This window comes from Gadus chalcogrammus, chromosome 18, assembly GCF_026213295.1.
Source record: "Gadus chalcogrammus isolate NIFS_2021 chromosome 18, NIFS_Gcha_1.0, whole genome shotgun sequence".
Taxonomy (NCBI): domain Eukaryota; kingdom Metazoa; phylum Chordata; class Actinopteri; order Gadiformes; family Gadidae; genus Gadus; species Gadus chalcogrammus.
This window is the reverse complement of record NC_079429.1, coordinates 10,451,886-10,475,772: the sequence shown is the minus strand read 5'-3', so window position 1 is coordinate 10,475,772 and position 23,887 is coordinate 10,451,886. Positions and strand designations below refer to the sequence as shown.

General features: G+C 44.3%; 1 protein-coding gene across 6 annotated transcripts; it reads right to left on the bottom strand.

Annotated features, from left to right (window-relative positions):
• Positions 1-5: 5 nt before the first annotated feature.
• Positions 6-23,687, bottom strand: LOC130370903 (phosphatidylcholine:ceramide cholinephosphotransferase 1-like). 6 transcript variants are annotated; one of them, XM_056576450.1, is made up of 7 exons: positions 23,427-23,687; positions 23,280-23,306; positions 10,459-11,199; positions 8,894-9,011; positions 3,983-4,136; positions 2,625-2,791; positions 6-2,116 (listed from the first exon to the last, which is right to left on the bottom strand). In XM_056576450.1, exons 3-7 carry the CDS (start codon positions 11,184-11,186, stop codon positions 1,934-1,936), a joined length of 1,350 nt encoding a protein of 449 aa, XP_056432425.1. In that variant the 5' UTR covers positions 11,187-11,199; positions 23,280-23,306; positions 23,427-23,687; the 3' UTR covers positions 6-1,933. The 6 variants fall into 6 exon arrangements, with proteins under 6 accessions (XP_056432425.1, XP_056432423.1, XP_056432424.1 ...); XM_056576448.1 differs by lacking the exon at positions 23,280-23,306 and having other exon boundaries at positions 23,427-23,681; XM_056576449.1 differs by lacking the exons at positions 23,280-23,306; positions 23,427-23,687 and adding an exon at positions 18,800-18,888.
• Between the last annotated feature and the right edge of the window lie 200 nt (positions 23,688-23,887).

Below are 23,887 nucleotides of genomic sequence, written 5' to 3'. Positions count from 1 at the left end.
CACACACACACACACACACACACACACACACACACACACACACACACACACACACACACACACACACACACACACACACACACACACTCTCTTGACTATGAATCATATAAACCATTAACTGAAAAACATTTTTAATAAATTCTGTAACAGATAAACAAAGAAAACCACTCCATAACTTACCATTCATACTCAGTTCTTAAAAAAACAAACAACAAAAAAAAAAGAGGTTTGACAAAACTAAATTGAAGACATGATGGTGTTACTTACCTGGCCAATGAGATGTCTGCGCTCAACTAGACATGAAGGTAGGAGGAGTCAGTGCTTTTCACTTAATAACTTTTGTAATGACTGCAATTGAATTGAAGGCCATTGAAATGCAGTTGGAGAAAGTCAATTCAAATCCAGACAGATTTACAAAATTAAATATACAACTGATTATTTTGCACGGGCCAAAAACAACAACTATGTAGGTTTTGTTGGTTGGTGTAAACAGAAGACACACATATACAATGCTTAACTTTACCGGCCAGGAGTGAAGGCGTTCCTTTGTGGCGCCAGTGTTGTGCTCTCTGATGCTGGGACATTTTTAAAGTGGCGGTTGTGTCTAAACCCAGGGCAGACATTCAATAGACATTTCGATTTTGTCCAATCGTTAGTCTGCAGTATCGCTTAGCTCAACGGTGGGCCAGAGGAATAGCCACATGTTTGTGCATGTAAAGGATTGTTCACGTAGTGGACCTGAAAGGCTTTGAAATGAACAGGTGTGGGCTATACTGTTGACTCACAGCAGCCAATCAGCTCTTTGAATGTAAAGTCCAATCTGAAAACACCCTTCAGTGAGTATTTATTGAGACATCTTGTGAAGGAGATATTTGGTTCAAGACAAAGCTGTTGAACTTGAGGAGTTTTAAATACTTTGATAGCACCACCTGTGAAATGAAACTAACTTTTCCCATGACATAATAATAGCATATTTATGTAAAGTAGAGCTACACCAATAATTTATCAAACATTTTAAATACTTGCATAAAACTTCACCGCTGAACTCTTTCACTGCGGCCATTACTTTAGTTCAAATATAGGTTTTGGATCTAAGGTCGGAATCACACACCTTCTGCTGTTTGAATTATGTTGAGGCCTGAAGCAAAAGGCCACAGTGAAGGGGAGTTTAGAGACACGTGCTTCTTTAACTGGGGACATACAAAAACGACACAATTATGGGGGACTTCCACCTACAGTAAAAAGATGGCAAACTCGGGCCGAAAATGGCACTTTGTATTGAGTGTTGATTGCCCTTTCTTTCCCGTTTGTCCACTCATTTTAGAAAACATTCTCAGCTCTGTGATTGTAGACGGTGAGGGATACAGTTTGGCTGATGAACTGAACCCTGTGTCCATCTTGGAGGTTAACCTTATTGAAATGTGCTAGTTTGTCTTAAATGATATCCTTCTTCGCATAGCGCTTCTGCGGGTCAGGTCAGAGGGCCATAGGTTCCAATCCCAGTGAGCAACACATGGCACCCATACTGCCAGAAGCATGTTCTATGGTCCCAACGGGATTTAACAAAAAGGGTAAGAAAGACATGGCACCAATTTCTCCGTGGTAAGAGGTTCTAATCCGAGCATGGTGATAAAAGGGCGTGGCACAAGCGCTGTTAAGGTTCAATCCGTCAATCTTCTCTGTGATCCATTCCTCAACCATGGGGAGTTTACGTCCATAATCGTCATGTCTGTCCATTCTATCGTAAGTAGTCAATGTGTCCGGATTCCCTGCTGTTCATTATCAACACCCGTCCGTCTGTCGGCCCGTTGTCAGCCTACCCGTCCTTCTTGTCCGCCCGCTTGGTCGACCGGCTGCTAATCTCCCCCGTTAAACGTGTCCTTATAGTCCGCATCGCCCGCCTGGGCCGCCTCCCTCTGGCGCCCCCTGGTGGTCAGGGGCACTCACTGTCCGCCAGCCGGCTGTAGCGGACCTGGCTCCGCAGCAGCCTCTTGAGCAGGGAGGGCAGCTGGTAGTGGCGGGGCACGGTGCTCTGGACGTTGGCCTCCAGGTACAGGAAGATGCGGAACCACCAGACCCGCGACACGAAGTTGGTCGGGGAGTGCTCCTTGAGGGCCTGACAGGGGGAACAGCAGTGGCTGGAATGAGGTTATGGTGGCTTCAAGAGAAGACGTTATTCAAACCAGATGAGAGGTTGAATCTTAGTGACGCCGAGTTGCAGACTGTACATCTAACAGAATAATCATCTGAGGGTTTTGGAGGCAGAATCCACCCTTAGGTGTAGTTCACTCGACAGATTTCCTTACCGTCTGTTCGACCCTCTTATCCGTTTCCGTGGTGACCCTACAGTCCCACCAGACCCATTAAATGTCATGTATGAGGTCATATATCTAATCAGAGCTACTTCAGTACGTCCTTTGTGTCCTACTATATCATGGAATTCCATTGATAAACTTTAATCACAAACGTTGTTTTGTCATGCCCTATGTAGCGCCATCATAGTATGATCACACACACACACACACACACACACACACACACACACACACACACACACACACACACACACACACACACACACACACACACACACACACACACACACACACACACACACACACTACCTGCTGGTTGGCCATGGTGTGGTAGAGCCAGAAGAGCTGTGTGGTGACGTAGTAGGCCACCACCACGTCTATGGAGTAGTGGTCGTGGGCCAGCAGGATGCAGAACAGACCCACAGCCCACAGCAGCCAGCACAGCCAGTGGCACCACCAGAAGCGCCTGGGGGAGTCTGCAGCACAGACAACCGATCACAACACAGGGGTTCAAACAGGGTGGGTGCGGGGCCTACCTGGCGATACAGGGGCTGTATCCCCAGGTAGAGAGGTGCAGGTAAACAGCGTGTGCTGCACTCTGTCACCACTAGGTGTCTCACACAGACCAATCCAAAGGTGCGCTGTGGGAATAATTCAAATAACCTGCTGTGCTGTGGAGGTTTTTGCACGTAAAACAGAAGTCAACCATTAACTATTTAAGATAATTCATGAGGTTAATCTTTAAAAACAGATCAGTAACGCTCTAGTAACCCAAGACCCTGTACACGACAATCATAACTCCGGGTGGTAGCAGCCTAAAACTAAAAACTCTCAATCCCTGGTAACGATGAGTTGTGATACGTTTGCTTATCTAACAGGTAGGCAGCAAATACAGGTAAAGTAACTTTATCAAAATGCAAACCCGACTGTAAATATCCGGGGGATGAAGAAAAGAGTAAACATCTAAACTGGTTATGCTAAGTCAAAGAAGATTGTACAGTGCTCTTATGTGTGTGTACATAATGTATATTGACTATGTCTGTGTTTGCTCATGCATGTTTGTGGCAACTCACACCCCTTGACAAGGAAATAGGACTACCTGTGTCTATCTCTCCATGTCTGTCTCTGTGTCTGTGTCTGTGTGTGTGTGTGTGGGTGTGAACTAGGGCTTTGACTTTTGCCCAAAAATCATATTCGAAGTTAGTTTGTTTATTAACATTAATATTCGAATATATTCGAATATTTATTAATAATATTTTGACCATTAAATGCCTTCAGTAAGACCTGGATTGGGCTTCGCGAGGTTTGTTTACCAGCGTTGCTATGGTTACCGTTCTTGCGTGTTCCAACGATTTATTAGGTTTCTAATAAATCGCTGTCTAATCAATACTTCATTCACTGCCTCTTCTGTGGTCATTACAATATTATGAAAAGACTGCGTTGGGTTCTCCGACGTCTCTCCCTCTTGGCCTGCCCTTAACAGGTTTGAATATTAAGGGCTGCCTAATATTCGTTCGAATTTTGATTTATTTTTTGATATTCGAATTATATTCGAATAACGAAGTTCGGTGTGAACTCACACTCCTTGACGAATAGATAGGAGTGAACAGTGATTACCAATGTGTGTGGAGGAAGTGGGCGAGGTTGAGTTTACAGTGGTGACTCACACTCCTTGATGAAGAGGTAGCAGAGGGTGAGTATGACGGTGTGGCCGCTGTACAGGTAGTCGCCACACATGTGGTGGGAGCCCGTGATGGTGAGACCCCCGCCCGCAATCATCTTGAACACCCGCCCAGCCTGGGACATGTGATCACCCATCACCTGCGGAGGAGAGAGGAGAGGGAGAGACAGAGAGAGGGAAAAGAGAAACAGAAAGATCGATAGATGACGTTGAAAAGGTGGAGAGTGAGACAGAGAGAAATAAAGGCAAAGGGAGGGAGGGGGGGATAGAGAAGGGGGGAGAGAGAGAGGGAGAGAGAGAGGAAGAGGGGCTATGAAATCATTTCCTTCTTTCCGAAACATTTCACATCAGGACTGGAGGGCGTTCACAGCTCTCAGGTCAGGGACCATTCCTGAGGCGCCCCCCGGGGTTCATGAGCCCAGGGCCAGACAGGAAGTGAGGGAGAGGCTCAAAGCGGTTCCACTTGTGTTTGGAGAGGAGCCCTCAGGAGGAGAGCTGCGGGGGGGATGTGAAGCCACACTGGGAGCATAACGTCAAACAGACTCCAGGAAGATCTGAGTCATCCATACGAGCGTTTCTCTGAACCACCGGATGTTATGACTAATGCAACGTTACGTTACATACACTTCCTGCACGACACATTTCAAGGACCCACCACGACCACACTGAGGTCATATTCAGATTCTGATTAAGATTCAGATTCGGTTCAGGTGCTGTTTGAACGTGATTGGCATATAGTTCAAAATAGGGTTGGGACGATGCCCCGATTTAAATGATTTTGGTACGTCCAGGCAGAGGGTGTGGGATATTACAGAACTGAAAGGCGGTGTGACAGAGACGGAAAGAGACTGTCCAGTTGTTTTTTTAACTGACATCATGCAGGCAGGAGGCAGGGCAAGAGACAAGACATTTGGTCATGGATTCGAGGTCAGCTGTACCATGGAGGAAGCCTGTAGCTGTCTGCCACATGCACATAAGGGGCCTTTTGGAGATAACTGCTGGCTTCCTGAGCTAGTAAACAGAAAACACACACACGAGCACAGCCAGACCCAATCACACACACTCTCTCTCATACAAACACTCTATTGATAGTCTCTAATAAATGTAAATTAGCTAAAGATGTAAAGATCTAGATATTTGTTAATATGTAAAAAAAAGAAATAAAAAAAATGGAGATATATATAGGACTAGGTTGGGCTGAGCTGGCACAGGCTTGCGAACCGAACAGGAAAAAGGTTTTTGTTTCGAATACGTGTCATTGAAATCTATTTCCTCTAGTCTGTACTGCTAGTGGTTGATGTGTGAATGTGTTCAGTGGGGTATTACACAAAACCGGTTTTATCACATAACCGAGTAAGTTAACCCACGGTTTGCGGTAACCCTAGGTTTTCCGTTCCAAAATGAACACGGTATGTTAGTTACTATAGAAACATATGCTCTGAATCAAACCTGGTTGGAGCAGGTTTTGCGCAGGTTAAGTTTGAAACATAACCCGGTTTTGGGTATTTACACCGGCGTTCACCGCAGATTTCATGTGTCCACAAAGACATGCCCTTTTGATGAGAGAACTGCTGATATCGGAGCGCAAATTATACGTGCAATCCACCGGGAGCGATTAATAAAACCACGGCTCGAAATCTTGGCATATCGGATGACTTTTTGCTGGAGATATAGATTCTCGCGCAAATCTTTAATGTATTTAAATAGCCAACACTACCAATCGAGGACCTGGCCTCAGTTCACTCCAGACTATTTGCGTAGCCCTCCGTTTTTTGCAAATGGTAGTTTTAGCTATAATGTTGGAGATGCTGAGCACATCTCAGTCCTTTCAGATGACCCATCCAAGGTTTTTATCGGCCTCCTATCATACAAAGAGCAATATTGTCTGAGTACTTTGCCGAGAGGCACTTACAACATAAAGTATAAAATAGACCTAACGGACTAGGACCCGACCGATATTGATTTTTGAGTGCCGATGCCGATTATTTTCAGAGAAAAATTACGATTAAAAACAAAACAAAAAAAAGCATATAAAACATAGTTTTTGATACCTTAAATATACTTTAACCACTTTTGACGAATATGTGAATTGAATGCAGAACCTTTGAGTGTTTTAGAATACATTTACAGTAAAAAATGAGTGTAATGTAAAATGTAAAAAAAATAACTAACTCCCAATGTGCTGCGCTCGTGAGCAGTGACTAACACGTGCGTGCAGAGCAGTATGGTCTCACCGTTAGAGTCTACAGTATAACAAATTAACATGGCCTGGGACCTAAAGAAAAACAGGCACAACATCCTCAAACAACGCGTCTTGTGTACATTGGTGAGGTGAGCGCACAGCTGCCTGAGCGAGCGTGCTTTCATGTTGTACGGTAAAATTCAATCTCCTCTTTTTTACTCCAGCTAAAGTTGTTAGTTAGCAAGGCGAGTAGGAGTGCAATCTGCAGGATACTAAGCGCAATAACATTTCTAAAAAAAATCTTAGCCGGCGGCTTCATTACAAGCACTAATCCATTTTGATCTGTGAAGTTGATGAATTGTCACTTTTAGGTTTTCTACCCAGTTACCAAAAAAAGAAACATTTGGAACATATGCGCTGTGGCACGCACACGGTTTGCATGTGTTACTTCGAAGGCAAACAAAATCTAAAATACAAGAAAACACAAAAACCTGCATTCAACCAGTGGGGTACCCTCACATGGCCCATGACTCTCTGAGGAGGTACCTCCAGCTACCCCCTCCTTGCCAGGACACCCTGAATTTATGTTAATTAAGAGCTCCTCCACCGGGGTCAAGACAATTTGAGGGCCAGATCCAGTCTGCCGACTGTCAGCCTTTTCACGAATGGCTTAAAAAAAAATGTTTGTATGTTTTTATACTTCATTTTTACTTGATCCGCTGACCGCTTGGGAGCCATCGGAGTACATATTTTTTTAGAAGGAAAGGGTTATGTGGTAGGAACGTTAAGAATGCTTAACTGGGATATTTATAGATTCATGGCTCAAATATTAAGGATCATGCTTTTGACGTATAACTAACGCATTTACGCGGTCAGCGATCCGCTGCCAGGCTTTGGTTCTCCGGGTTGTAGAGGCTTTAGCGTTCCCTTTTCTTGTGTCCTGCTCCTCGTCATAGCTCTCCAGGAGAACCTGGAGTTCCATTTCATTAAAATAAGCAGCCCGTTTCGCCATTTCGATCAGGGTTTCCATGATCCATACATCACGTCTTTTTAGGTTTGGCGTGGACGCGCACAACCCTGTGTTAACCAACCGCGAGTTGATTGAACTAATGCATAACCGCTGCTGTGGAACCCAAAACTCTGGGTTAGTCGGCACAGGGTCAATCAACCTAGAGTTCAGCGTTAACTCAGTGTTTGTTAAACCTCCGTTCGTGGAATACCCCACAGATAGCCCACAATACCCATGACAACTTCTTTCCACTTCCCTCCTCACACAGTTTCATGTTTAACATTTAACTGGGAAATGCTAGATGGAAAACTAGGACCCTGTTGGGGTCAAGGTCCCTGGAGAGATCCAGACCTGGGAGAAGGCCCATTCACTAGGGCCCTATGATTTCCACGATAACGAAAACGCGGACGGAATCACGGAATCGGACAATAAAAACGGAATCTACCGATAATTGTTTTTCTTTTTTTTTTCAATTATACAGGAAAGTATTAAAAGTTACAAAGTTACAATTTAAGGCGGTCCTGTCTCAGTAAAATAACTGATTTCCAGCAGGTTCCTGTTCTGCAGCACATATAACATGTAACAGCGACAAGGCACATCTCGCATCACATTTACAATATGCAGCGGAATGCAGCGGAATACGCCATTATTTTGGTGAAATTCAGTTTCGAGGGAAAAGGGGAACAACACAGGTGACATTAACGTCACTGAATGTTTAGCAGTCACTCCCACAAAAATGTAAAAAAAAATCCCCGGTCCACCACTCCAGCCTAGGTGGCGGGAATGCAAACAATAGGTCCCGCTCCCGCTCCTAACAAGTAGCCGAAGAAGACCAAAACACTTCTATCACTCAGGTCACGTGATCAGCTGTTTTGTAGAATATGTCAACATACTATCGATTGGAAACGCAAAGATACGTGCGATGACCACTTGAAGTCCAAAATCCATATAAAAAACAATGAACGCCATCGCCAGGGCACGCCCCATCAAACCACAATTTGAGTTTATAAAAAATGAGTTTATAAGCACTTTATTATTTATGTCATGTTGTTTTTATTTGAAGGACTAAAAACAGTGCAATGTTGGGATGTTTTACTAAATGTAGTCTTCTATCTGATTAAATTGTAAGAATTGTATTCGTTCGCACTTATTTGACACTCGTTTTGATGATTTAAATTGCTTAAAGTGTAAAAACGGAATTCATGAAAATTAAAACGGAATTTGGAAAAAAATAAAACGGAATTTGGAAAAAAAATAAAAAGGATTTCATACGGCCCTAATTCACCCTCTCATCTTACCCCCTCAGCAGATCATTTCATCCTTTCACCACACCCCCTCGTCATCCCTTCATTTACCCCTTCTCACCAGTTCATTTCACTCTGTCACCAGCTGAATCATGTGTATTGTCAGCTGAATACTATGAGCTTTCCGTTTAGTCTCGCAACACAAACCGATCAGGTTATATGAATGAATATTGCACAAAAACAGTGTTTTTTTCGTGATTGTAATTGTTATTATTAAACTCAACAACAGTTTAACAACAACAACAACAACAACATCAAACTCACTATCCAATATCAACACTTTACAAACCACATTTTTCATTAGCTTGGTGTGACAGCGCACACATAGGAGAAATAACAAGAATAGCACAACAGCGACAACACAGGGGCCCTGCAGGGCACTATCGAGAGGTGTCCATTTACCTTGGGGGCGCACCTGAAGTGCATGCCAGGTACGGGCAGCGTGGTGATGTACATGGTGACACACCTGTACAGGTACAGTGTCCCGATGATGAAGAAGAACCGACGGCCCACGATAGACCTGGGGGTGGAGAGAGAGACAGAGCTAGAGGGCTTAATTATTATTATTTTTTTACACTTTTCTGCTTAAATGCAAGTATTTTAAAATGTATTGAATGAATGCAAGTCAGAGGAAAGAAGGAAGAGAAGGAAGTGGTAAAGTTTAGAGAAAGAGCGTACGGAAGAGATAACATGGCCATAGAGAGAGAGAAAGGGAAGGGAGATAGAAAAAGGAAGAAGGGGGCATGGAGATAGACGCAGAGAGTAGAGATAGATGCAGAGAGACATAGAGAGCGTAGAGATAGACGCAGAGAGTAGAGATAGATGCAGAGAGATAGATAGATGCAGAGAGATAGATGCAGAGATAGTGAGTAGAGATAGATGCAGAGAGACAGAGAGTTAGCTTCAGAGAGAGAGAGAGAGAGCGAGAGAGAGAGAAGAGATAGATGCAGAGAGAGTAGCGATAGATGCAGAAAGAGCCAGAAAGTAGAAATAGATGTAGAGCTAGATAGAGATGTGGAACTAGGTTGAGAGATAGAGATATATAGGATAGATGGATATAGATATATGTCTGTAGAGACATAGAAAGGGGGAGGAATGCAGGGGTCAAAAGTCACATCTGGCCTTATCCAAAGGTAAATAAATAAGGCCTTTGATGCGTCACTGTGTGTGTCCTCGAACCGAGGGCTCCGAGCAGATGCCATATGTTTATTATTTATTAAAGCAGGATGGCTTTCTGAGACGCTACCTTCTATAGTCCTTTTTCCATCAAAAAGATAATGCGCTTTAAAATGATGCGCATCAAAAGTTAGTGCGACATATGTGATGGAAAAAGGGTTATATCGCTCTAACGCCGATTTTGTCGCACTAAGTTAATTCGCTCTGCAGAGGTGGTTTTGGGAAAGTTCTAGCGACATAAAAGTAATGGAAAACGGCTGAAGCGATATAGAATGTCGCGCACGCGCATTGTTGATGGAAAATCATCTAGCGGGTCAGAAAAATGCGCTTCAACACGGGGCATTGTGACACAATTTTAATTCGCTATAATCATTCTGTCGATGGAAAACCGTTTAGGCGCTTCTTATGTCGCTACAAATTAATTCGCTTTAAGAGTTAATTCGCTTGAAAATCTGATGGAAAAAGGACTTATGTTCAGTAGGGCGGACGTGGGGGGGGGGGGGGGGTTGGACATTTTTCTTAAGGAGTGACTTAATGACGCACTAAAGTGTGACGTCACAGTTAGTAGTTATTTTCTTATCCCAACCTTCCAATCCCACGAGAAGGATTTTATCCAAACTAATTGAGAACGAGATAAAGTCGTTGGATGGATCTCAAGGCGGTAATTATGAAGACGTTTGACAGAACTACGAACTGACAAAAGTTTCAGACAATATCTTAGAACAACGAAGAAATATAAACACACACACACACACACACACACACACACACACCCAAACACACATCCTTACCTGTGCTTGTGGAGGGCCCAGTTGACGAGCCAAAGCGCCAGCAGAAGCAATCCGATGAGCTCGCAGACCATAAACGCCCACTCCTTCCTGTCGAACCAATCGAAGAACTTGTCGGGCAGCGGGGGCGTGTCCTCCTTGGGCGGCACGCGCTCGTGCACCACCGAGATCATCACCGTGGTCAGCACGAAGCAGGTCACGGCGTACAGGACCGCCACACCCGTCCGCCCCCACTCCTCGGGGAGCGGCGAGCGAGAGGAGGAGTCCGTGGCGCCTGCGGCGGGGAGCGGGATCTGGATCCAGGCGTTGCCTCCGTGGTGGCGGTCGTCCGCGAAGCCGTTGCCGACGAGCGCCCCGTTGCGGACGCCATTCCTCTGGGCCGGCTGGGTCTTGTGCTTCGGGGGGCCGTTGCCGTTGGTGACCCCCGTGTCCCCCTTGACGGAGAGGCCGGGCGTCCCGTTGGCCTTCACGCCGTTGGAGGTGGCGTGTCCGTTGTGCACGTTTTTGTGAGCCCGGATGTGGTGCTCCAGCCGCAGGGTCTGCACACGCTCGAGGAGCTGCTGGCCGCCGTCCGACGTCACCCGGGAGAGAGGCGGCGACGCGAAGTCCGACGGGCCGAGGTCCAGCAGGGCCCGTCCGTTGAGGCTCCGCAGGGCGTCGCAGTACTCCTGCAGGCCCTGGTCGCCCAGCCAACGGACCACATCCTCTCCCGTCCAATCAGACACCTTCATTATGATGACTCACCTGGCAAGAGGAGAGGGGGAGGGACACATTAAGGGAACGAACGTAAACCAAAAAAAACCCAATAAATAAAGTATTAACATAACCAAGATATTACTTTTATTATCAACAATATATTTTAAACCAATCCCCCGTGGTCATTCACGCCTATTTACATATATTGCAGAGCTCAAATAGTTTAGAATTATATCTAAAAGTTTTGGAATATCCCTTGTTTACCAATTCTAAATACACCAATGTGTATTTAGAAAACACTGACACAATGGCCTAGGGAAGGCTACTGTAGTATCAAGACACAGATACCAGTATTGACTCCCTACACCACATCGTTGTTCAGAACTAATCTGACAGTAACAAAGCTTATAAATAACAGAACGAAAATGGATACTAGGCCCATTACTAAAGACTTCTATGAAACTCGTTAATAGTAATGACAATGGTGTAACAGATAAGGTCAGAACAGTCGGCCTTCCTAATAATATCACACGGACAAATCGAACTGAAAACATTTGAAATCATATAACTCCCTTTCAGACAAACACCTGACCCTTTACAACAGAGAACCATCCAAGTTGCAACTCATTATAATATACTTCTCATAATGTTGTTGTGGTTTACTGTGAACGCCAAAATACAAGGTCATAAATCGGAAGACCCGTAGTAGGCCTATATGGTTAAAATACATTTTTCGTGTCTGTATAAACAAAGTACTTTAGGATTGACCGTAAACAGTGCTAATGTCTTGAGGAGGGAGGGAGGGAGACAATCGCACCCTCTCTAGCAGCATAACTAGTTGCATCACGTTACGCAAATTCCGAGACGAGGCATTCCGAGGACCGCTATGCGGTGTCGCTGTCAGACAGAACATGCCGTTTAATGCGGATACGAACCTAGCCTTTAATATTTTTCTCAACACTCGATAAACACGAAACCATCCGAATACTAGAAACAGACTAAATGTTCTTTCAATAACGTAAGTCACCAGTCTGAGTCGACTCCCGTTTGCGTAGCACACCGTTATCAAGGAACACTTTGAAAAAGTAGTTTTTTTCTAATCCAAATATCCCAATATTTACCAAACAGAAATCACAAGGTGACTTACTTGCTCCAGCTGTTCAGTAAAGGGTGTGTGCCATAAGCATATAATACAGCCCTTTACTTTAGTGAACACAGCCCTGTCCGACTGTCCTATCTTCTCTGCTCGTTTGCTCGTCGATGGCTCTATCGGACTGCTACAATTCCACCGTAACAAGAAAACAACACGTGAAAGTGGAAATGTCTATATCCTTATCTCTTGGTCGAGTTTCCTTTAGCGAGTCAACGACAAATCACCGTGTTAAATCGCTGCCATTCGCTGTCCGCTCGTATATCGCTCGGTGCCGCGCTTTCAATGCGACCCTCTCGCTGGAGCCAGGGGGGGATTTAGCCAGAGTGAAGAGAGAAGAAAGAAGGGCGGGACGACTTCCTTTATTTACTTACAGATCGGAGGGTTGAGGAAACTTAACAAGAGTTAAGAGAGATGGGTGGACCGAGTCGCTTTATTTACTCACAGGTCGGAGGCTGTGGGGAACTATTAACCAGACTGAAGAGAGAGGGGCGGGACGACTCCCTTTATTTACTCACAAGTCGGAGCCTGGAGGTGAACGTTTCGTCTTACCATGTGTCTTTCTGTTTTCCCATCATCATACAGAATTCAGGCCAGGAGAGAATACTGGGTTTCTCTTTGAACAATACACAAGAAATATGGGCTGTGTAGCAAAAAGGATGGATTTGTTCTCCAGACAATAATCTAAAAAAAGAAAGAAGAGGAGGGTAGCAGAATAAAGGGCAAGTGAATGGAAAGTTTGTCGAGGCGAGGGTGGGTAAGAATTTGATATATTTGCTTTGTGATTCTGAACAGTATTTGGCTGGCATGTAGGCTATTTAGGCCAACGTTGATGTGTATGCGAGTTATCTTTTTCTACGAGGCTGTTATTGTTTACAGAACAAAGAGTAGGCCTATTGCTGCATTCCTAATCAGAATAAATACAGAACGTGGAGATTAAGAGACACTGAGATCTTGTTAATTTGTGTTCTGATATGCAAAAAATAACATCAACCATATCTTTGCTTTCTTGTAGAATTACAATCTTTTGACGTCAAGATTCTAAATGTAATTTCAACATCTACACTTCAAAGAAGTTAAAAAACAGTCCCATACTGGTAGTTTAGCATTTGCGAAAGAGCCTTCCAAAGGCCTATATTAAATTCAGCCATATAAAAACACATGGGACCTCTTAAAGAGCAAAGGTTTGAGTTAATGGGATTAACTGGGTTATTCGCCCAGCACCCTTAATCTGTCAATTACTAAAGACTTTTACCTGATCTGAGCCATTAGATAAAATGATCCGTTGACACGGTAGCGGATTTGACCCGATCAGCCCTTCCATTCAACCTCAGTAGGACTAAAGAGAGAGACACAACTCCCAAAGCGAGGCCAAGGAGATACTAAATAGTGATACAAAAATAACGTCAGATTAACCAATATCAATATTTTCTCACACAACTTTTTCTGCAATGCCTATATATGATGTATGTGATATACACAAAGTTAATAAAAACGTAGAATTCTGCTGAACTGAATTAAGAAAGGGCCCCGCGCCATCCACTCCAGTAATATTCACGGGTGCTCATGATGTCAGTATTTACCCAGATACAGCCCTCTGTCCTCTTGTCTACTTGTTTGTCACGGTGTTGCATGCGGTTCCTATTTATCTGAATGGAGGATCTACATTTAGAGAACGTGGGACTGGAGGGTGTCAACAATGCTATTTTTAGTGCCATGGAGAATATTTCTTACTCCCTTCCCTACAAACCAATACAATGGTCACTGTAGTATAACAAAACAGAATTATTATTATTAGTTATTGTAATGGGCACACAAGAGCTTCAAACATTAGAGTTAAAGTACAAACGGCAGCAGCGTATTTTTGATATCTTTGGTAGTTCCTTCGTACTATAATGGAACATTTCTTATTTGGCTTTACTCCGTCTATCCTTTTCAGCTTTTCCCAGCAGGTCACAGCTGGTCTTACGACCACAAGGACACCTTTGTTCAATGTCTCCTTGCTACCTTTCCCATCTCACAAACTAGCAAATCTGCTGTCCTTGAAGAATCAAGTAGTGTTCCTGCAATGGCGTGAGACCCGTGAAAAACTCTTATACTCAACAACTATTGTGAGCTACTTAGCCTACAGAAGGGTCATCGGTCCTAGACACAATACCTCATAAAGAGATGGCCATGACGGTATGGGTTCATATGGTCACAGAATGAGAGGCTGCCCGAGAGAAGGTTCTTACCTTGAACTCTGGCTGCAGCAATAAACTTTCTGATCTATGATCCCATAAAGTTTTAGTAGGAGGACAGACCTTAGATTCAATAATTGTGTGTGTGTGTGTGTGTGTGTGTGTGTGTGTGTGTGTGTGTGTGTGCGTGCGTGCGTGTGTGTGTGTGTGTGTGTGTGTGTGTGTGTGTGTGTCTCTCTCAAGAGTGTTTGTTGCACGAATGTTTGGAACAACTCACTTCCTTTTTAGAGTAACCCTAACCTAACCCTAGGTTTTTATTGTCTTTCCTGTCTTGTGACAAGCACACCCTTACCCTCCCCCCCTTACCTCCACCCCAGCTTCTCAAATAACCTTGTCATATTCAACTGTCACAGAGAAAATATCTCCACACACACACACACACACACACACACACACACACACACACACACACACACACACACACACACACACACACACACACACACACACACACACACACACACACACACACACACACACACACACACCAGTGGTGGCTGGTGGTTTTTAAAGTGAGGGAGGAAGGACTGTGGCCTGGTTGCCATTGGCCTGCTTGCACTGTTGTGCAAGTGTATGGTGTATGGTGTATGGTGTATGGTGGTTTAAGAATGTGAGGGAGGGATAGTTATGTGAATAAAATTGATACAAAGCCACCAGTGGCATCGCTGTAATTTGAAAGCTGGTGGGCAGCATGTCTTTGAAATGGACTGTAAGGGCAGAAGGAAAGGATGCAAAGCCCATTAGTCAAGTCAGGCCTACTCTTGATTGGTAAAAGTAAATTACAAATTCATTGGGCCTATTTTTGACCTCAATTACTGAAGTTATTGGTTGTTATTTAGCTATGTTATTCTTCAGTTACAATTGTTTTAAGAAAAGACTCAAGATCAAAAGTGATGCCATTTAAAATGCATCATGCTCTGAATCATTCACCCTTACCACACCCTTTCCACAATACCAAACAGAACGGTCACTAACAAACTAGTAAAAGAACAAGAACAGCATTTCAAACAACCTGATCTATAAGCATGGTGCCTACTAGCAAGGAAATTCGGAAAGCAGCACCAATGTGATCTTGACTCTTGTCGTGGCGTTTGGTTGCCCTATTAAGATTTTTCAAATCAGTGAAACCATGAACAGCCCACTTTGGAGATTTGCCATTATTCAAGAGCAAAGAGGGACAGCAATACAGTCGATTGCTAGTAATGATACCAGTAAGCCATGAGTAGGCCTACCTAGCAAACCATGTAGCACTCACAACACTGACGTTGCCATTACTTTTGGTGATCTCGATTTTGGGAAGTGGTCTACCTTTTTCTTTGGTCGCTTACTTAGCACTGTAACTCAATGAATGGAATGCTTTGTGTAATAAAACATGAACAATATCCTGTTTCCATTGTACACCTTATTTGCAAATGTTACAATCTCGCTATCGTTCAGATGATTTCACTTGCTTTGCGTCTCTTCGACTGAGCGGCAATGCAGAGCGGGTTTGTTATCGACAGCGTTGCCAGATTGGGCACATTTCCCACCCAATGATAATTTTTCCTAGCCTGGTTCTACCAGACTCTCGTACTTCACTTCATTTCATTTCATTTGTACAGAGAGTCTGGACCTAATCAATTGACAAACGTTAACTCACTTGAAGGCGGGTGTCTGTTGAAGTTTAAAATGATTGGATCTGCCCAGTGCCACTCTGGATCTGCCATAACCAATCGCTAACGTTTGGTTGTGACGTATATCATGCACCGGGAATCACGCGCAGGTTGTACACAAACCAAACACCTTGCGCGTCTGCACGAAAATGTCCGTCAACGACAGATGCAGGTTTTGTTCGTCGAATTTAATTTATCAGGGAAAAATTGCACATTGTAAATCAATATTTTATAGCAAGGCAAACTCAAACTGGCGCATGACTTTATCGTCATTGTTCTCAGACACGCCCTCTGTTCGCTGATTGGGCGCACGCTGTGGTAGCGCAGAAAACCAAATTACATACATCAGGTCCAGACCTAGTACTGAAGGGAAATTCAAATTGAGCGGAAGTACTTAGGCGGGCGGAGCCAGGCTAAATTTTTCCAGCCTAACGAGATTGAAAGTAGCCCAATTGGGTGGGAAATCTGCCCAATCTGGCAACACCAGCGACGGATCCTTCTTATTACATTTTTTGAACGTATATTACGGACATACCGGACTGAAATTTTGGGGGAGGGGAGGGGAGGAGTCTCGGAGGAAAAACGGACATTACGGAGAATCACATAGGAATGAATGGACTTTCGGTCGGAGACGGTTGGATCGCATACGAGAATGTACGTATGTGGAAACGAGGCATAATTGCGCAGCGCGAATAGATTTTTGCGTGAATCATTAAGGTCACACCCACTCAGAGGAGGACTTTCCTCCTCTCTCCCATTGAAACCCATGTTATTCACCGGCCGCCAGTACTTTCAGGGAAATGAATGGGAGTCAATGGAAGCTGAGGGAGGAACGTCCTCCCTGAAGTAATTGTCAATAGGCGATAGGGAGTGCTAATGTCCCTTTACCCAGGGAAACTAACATTATATATTCAAAGGCATTAAAGTCATATTTAAGGGCATTAATTCATTACAGTAGTCTGGGCAATCTAAAGAATGTTATTCTCAACAATGTTAAGGAGGATCTTCCTCCCTCTCCTCAATGGAGAAGCCTCCACTGACACACACACACACACACACACACACACACACACACACACACACACACACACACACACACACACACACACACACACACACACACACACACACACACACACACACACACACACACACACACACACGAAAATGTAAAATAGAAAAGGGGCTAGCTGGCTAGAGACTGTGAAGCTCTTCTTCAGTCAGCTCAACAACTCCAGAGATTGTGTCAGAAAACCGGAACGACATGGGAATCCCCACAATCACTCCCAAGCGCACTAATGGCGCGTTTCCACTGCAGGGTGCGGTACGGTTCGGTTCGGTTCGCAAAGGTGCGGTACGGATTGCGTTTCCACCGCCAAAAGTGGGCGTGACCCGGACTGAGCCGTACTCGTTTTGCCCTCGTCTTCAGTACTCCTCCGTTGGGGTACTGAGACGCCTGAAAGGGTGTCGGATAATTCGAGCTACACACCCCCTCCGTTGATTGGTAGACAGAACCGTCACTTCCGGGCGACGTGGGGATAAAAACAAACAAACAGTAGCCTCGAGGTATTATTCCTTACAATGAACATGTCGCGTAAAACGCGACATGGGAGGTGGAACAAGGAGGTGGAGACGTTCCTCTGCATTCTTGGGGAGGAAGACGTTGTTTACGATGTTTACGTAGCTGCCACAGCGATCGACATCCGGCCTACCATAAAGGGTACTGTCGGCGGTGGAAACGCGACCTCGCAATTGAGCTGGGCTATACCGCCCCCTCCCTACCGGACTGAGGCGAACCGAACCGCACCGCACCCTGCAGTGGAAACACACTGCACACACACACCTCTCTCTTTCTGTTTCAGCTTCTAAGAAGTTGCATCAGAGGACTCAACACGTGAATCGTTGAACAGAGAGGAACAAAACAGAGAGCTTTTCTACCATTTAGTGATTCAGCAGAGGAATTACCCCAAAGCCACATACAGTAATTCAGATGCTGGTCGTTACCGTCACAAATGGGGGCTGATGATGTCAACAATGACCTGGGCATCAAAACCATACCTTAGCCACTAAACTATCCTAATAAAAACTCTCTCTATCTCATATGCAAGTACTGTGCGCAGCCGTCTTTAAACTTTTTACATTTCTTTCAGTCCCTATCCCCTTCCCTAAAGCTGTGCCCTTTGCCAAGCTGCCGTTGTTAATAATAATTTGATCCAAATAACTTACCAATGTTAAATTAAATAATAGAATAATAATCTACCCCTTGGTTATGACTACGACTGAATCTACTAGTACTACTATAACTGCTACCACTGCTGCTACTTCCTAATACTACTACTACTACGCCTGATTTACAGAGCTATATTCACAGTCGCCTGCCCGCACGCACATCTCTGTAGCGCTCTGAACTTTTGTCAAAATCGACAGGGTTTATAAACGGTCTAGTTCTCTCCTGATAATGTCTGCACTTGAAATCCCCTACAGAGTACCTTCAGAGTTGCCAAACCAGGTCTCCCTGTGTGCTCCTAATCCCATAAGGCAGTTGTTTTCGTTCTCCCCTCGCTACAATGTGTGTAAAGCAACAGGGAGAAAAACATGGGGCTTACCCTCCTGCGTTGCCTGGGACCGATGAGTTATGTTGTTATGGTGTTCCCTGATGGGCTAGTGGGAGATCTGAGTAACTGTCTGACTCAACACGAGCCCTGAGCCATACTCGGCCCCGCCCTTCCTCTGACTAACACGGCCACCCCCACCTCCAACCCCCCCCCGGCCCCCACCCCCCAAACCTGGCCAACCAACCACGAGCGTGGTCATCGGGGTACCATGGCTCCAGGCTCAGTTTCTCTGCGGGATAAACAATACCATGTGCTATTTTTAGTGGGTGAGTGCCTGAATAACTTTGGCTTCCGGGTTACGTAAACTCATTTGGGTCTCCAGGTCAGACACACATGCAGCACTCTCTATCAAAACAACACACACTCACTGATGTGCCATCTTGTCCTCTTGAAGAACCTCTCAAACAGACCCAAGTGATATGCTGCAAAATGTCACTCAAACCTCAAGGCCGGCTAAGCTGTATTGAATGACAAGCACACACACACACCTTTATTCGGAAGTTAGGTTAGGACCTGTTTCAGCATTACTTGATAGCTAACCACACACACCACATGCGCGCACACACACACACACACACACACACACACACACACACACACACACACACACACACACACACACACACACACACACACACACACACACACACACACACACACACACACACACACACACAGTGTGAGCCAACCAACCAGAGATCAGAGTCATGTGGTTGCTAGTTAGCAACCTTTTGTGCTGGGGCGTCGACATAGAAACACATCGCAAACAACTGCAGAAAAAACTGCAGACAGAAAGCGAGGGCAAGACCAGAGGTAAAGGGACAGACAGAGAGAGCAAGACAACAGATGTAGAGAGACAGACAGGGAGAGCAAGACAACAGAGGTAAAGAGACAGGGAGAGAGAGCAAGACAACAGTGGTAAAGGAACAGACAGTACAGTTCACAAAGTACAAACAGTTATAAATCAAATGTATTATTGCTCTCTCTTCAGGGTACAGTCACATGATTTAACAAACTACTTAGGAAGATAGATAGATAACCAATATGCTATGTGTATGTCAAGAAGTACACAAACAAACCATAGTTTCAAGGTGTTTAGTATCACAATGTTTGGAACATTCTTTCTCAAATGTGACAGATGGCAGAATAAAATCCTGAATGAATATCCCTCGTAGTTCTGTTGTTTTCCTTGAAAATGACTCTCATAGCAGATCGCCATGATTGTGGAGATTTGTTGTGAAGGCAAAAATAGCTATTGATCCAATCAATGAATATTCTGCTAAATTGTGTCTAAAATGTCTGCGTATACATGGGTTTCAAAGTGGAAATAAGCTTAGTCATTGATATTATCGGATCCTGTTTCAAGCCGTTGTAACAGGAGCAGACTCCAGGCTGCAGAGCAAGTCCTCTGCATTGTGGGCCTTAAGTTTAGATATTCTCTTTAATCTTTATTCTCCACATACAGAGTTAGATTAGATGCACCAAACACCGACACTACTTTCAACAACATTGTAGATCATGTCGGCACCAACGATGCTAGGACGAGACAAACCAAGGTCACAAAAAGCAACATAGCTAGGCTTTGTGACTTCACCAGAAAGATGTGTCGGCATCGATTAATTCTCTCTGGCCCTCTACCCGATAAGGGTAATGATGAGCATTATAGTAGATTATTGTCCCTAAATCGCTGGCTGACACGATATAGTTCAGAGCAGGGCTTTGGTTTCATAGATAACTGGCCCTCCCTGTGTGGTCGCCCTGGTGTGCTCATGAGAGACGGCCTACACCCTACTGGGTTAGGCGCCTCAATTATGTCAAAAAACATAGATGTCTTAGCCAGGTGTGACTCATCCACTCACAGCACGCTGGGTTGCAGGAGTTTAGCAAACCAGCTAGCAACATGATAGTTTATGTTGCAGAGTCTAGAACAGCAGATGGGTTAGCTGAACCAGTATCTATTGCACCAATCTTTCCAGAGCTGAGTGTTAACCGGACTCCCTCTGAAATTAACGCTGTACCTATATGTACGGTGGTGCGGCCTCGCACTGTCTCGAGGTGTAAAAACCCGCAGGCGAGGGCCGCGACCATTATGTCGAAACCGTGGCATCCTCACCTCTTCAGACTCGGAAAATAGGCTACCTCGGAAAATAATAAAATGGAAGGACTCAGAATAGGGTTCATGAACGTAAGGTCACTTTCATCTAAAGCGCTCTAGGTCCATGATCTAATTATTGATAATAAGATCGACATGCTGGGCCTTTGTGAAACCTGGTTAAAACCAGATGAGTTTCTAGCCCTAAACGAAACTACTCCACCCAATAACGTTAGCAGTGGCACCCAAGTATCTAGAGAAGTTAAAAAGGTGGTGGAGTAGCCCTGATATCTAATTCTAAGCTTAATTTAAAGCCAAAGAATAGATATATATTCAGATCCTTTGAGGTGCTTGCGTTCTGCACCACAGCTCCCCGAGAAGCGAAACGAGTTCCAGACTCTTTCGTTTTAGCTGTAGTATACCGTCCCTCAGGACCGTATTCATTTTTTGTTGATGAGTTTTCTGATTTTGCAGCTGATCTGGCTACATACTCAGACAATATTTTGCTTATTGGGGATTTCAACATTCATGTGAATAACCCATCTGATGCCCTCGCAGGGGCTTTTCTGTCCATTACAGATACGCTTGGCTTCAAACAGCTCGTCTAGCACCCAACCCACATCGGTGGAAACACGCTGGATCTCGTTTTGACCCAATAACTAAATACTAGTACATGTATTTCTTCAAGGCTCCCATTTAAAATGGCCTGTTGCTCTGAAGCTTGCATAACACCCCTCATGTTTAATTTTCACGTTGGTCTTGCAAACAAAACTTGCCAATCCTCAATCTCTAAATCTATGGCCTCTGCTCTGTGTGTTCTTAGTGCCGAGTGATAACAATTTCAATTACCAAATAATGAGATCAGATATCTTGTGGTGCTTTTAACCGTGTGTGTGTGTGAATATTACTCTTTCCTTGGCCTCGCAAGGGCAGTAATGACCAGATGATTCAGGGGCCCTGAGGAGCGAGAGGGACCTAAAAGGGCCTGGGATTAAAACCGCAAATGATTTTTCAGTTGGTCATGAAATACGGCAATTTACGCTACACGTTAAAGAAATGAATGAAGTGAATTATTTGATCTTTTGTGATAAAAAGATTATATTTCACCAGCCAGAAGCAGATAAAGGAGATACTGAAGAGAAAATGAAGGATAAGAAATGGCATAAGAAATAATAATAATATAGCACAATATATTGTGATATACTTGCAATCAATCTATAATGGTGAGAAAATATGGATATGGGTCACATCCAGGTGCCCATATAGATTTCCAGGGCTCTTTTCATGAGTCCATACACTCTAAGCCCTAGGGTATGGGTGAGGCACCGTTCTCACGGATCATTAAAGGTATACGGCTTAGAAATTTGAAACAGATTTGAACCTTTTCTCATGCTGTTTTCAATTGCAAAACTCATAATATTGCTGTACTGTACGAAGGTATAGACCAAGTCGTGTCAATACAACCACAAGTAAAGAAAAAAAACTAGAAACATCTAAAAACACGTCAAGTCCTTTCAGTGCTACAGAGACAGATATGTGTATAAAATGGCCATTGAGAGATAATCTCTTTTGACAGAGAAACCAGTGGCTAAAATAATGTTACAGGCCGGGCTAGCAGAGCAGAACATTTGCTAAGTTTGAAATCGAGGAAGAGACAAGGCCCATAAAGATGAGAGATGACACCATTACCGAGCCAGCTACGGATCTGCACAGTGTCACTAGTACTCGTTGCTTGGAGAAACACTGTCTGCTCTATCTTATTACCTGAAATGAGGAATGTGAATGTCCTGTAAAAGCAAAGCAGCGATTATTGAGATTAAATGTGATAAAATAAATAAATAAAAGTTTCCCTCTCAAATGTGGCACACACACACACACACACACACACACACACACACACACACACACACACACACACACACACACACACACACACACACACACACACACACACACACACACACACACACACACACACGAAATAATGACAGAGCCTAACGACACTGAAATAACTTAATCTAACGGACAGAGGAGCGTTCAGACCAAATGTGTGCACACACATGAACACGTCACATCCCTCACCAGTTATTGCAATACATGCTCTCGTCTCAAAATATGAATAACAGTTGCTACGTAAGCAAACAGACTGAACAGACCACAGGCTGGATGACACACACACACACACACACACACACACACACACACACACACACACACACACACACACACACACACACACACACACACACACACACACACACACACACACACACCCCTAATGTCGATTCAAAGTTTCGGATTTCGATTTGGATTTACAAACGCAACAAGCATCAAATAACAATCCAATGCATAACACAGTATATGCCATGCAGCGCCTACCTGGCTCACCATCGCTCCGCGGCATAGCTCCAGAAATAACGTTACAGGCCAGTTAGTTCCGAGCAGCAACGACCACATCAGCATACAGACTCGTAACACCAAGATGAAGATAGTTAGCGATTTACTGATCACTTCATTGTATTATACCTAGGTTGAAGGAGATGGCGACGGGGTCCTGTGGTGATTGTAGCATTATTTGGCGTTTCAAGGAGCCGTTTCATTGCAGTTCCGATCCAAGCTAAGCCACAGTTTGGCATGCAAATAAATACAAAACGACGAGGAGCATGGTGCTTTAATTGTCCATAGAAGGATACTTTGCTTATAATCTCTAAATCCAATAATTCATTTTTTATTACAGCTTCATGCTGTACGGAACACGTATAAAACACCAGTTTAAGTGTGTGTGTGTGGGGGGGGGGGGGCAATTAGTGATGAGCCCACCTCACGCTCACACACGTCAACAAAAGGCGCGCAGATTTAGAATCAGGGTTAGCCGGTCTGCACGGAGTTCGGTGTCTCGGTACCAGATATAGGGTTGAAAATTACTTCAACCCTCATGTTGACAAGTTTTTTTTTCAAAAGACATTGCTATATTCATATTTTTGATA

Excerpts from the sequence above, each read along its gene's own strand:
- LOC130370903 (XM_056576450.1), bottom strand. The coding sequence starts at position 11,186 with ATGAAGGTGTCTGATTGGACGGGAGAGGATGTGGTCCGTTGGCTGGGC. Across the intron at positions 2,792-3,982 it reads CTACCTCTTCATCAAGGAGT|ACTCCCCCAGGCGCTTCTGG; the intron begins GTGAGTCACCAC and ends TCTGTGCTGCAG. Across the intron at positions 2,117-2,624 it reads ACACCATGGCCAACCAGCAG|GCCCTCAAGGAGCACTCCCC; the intron begins GTAGTGTGTGTG and ends TCCCCCTGTCAG.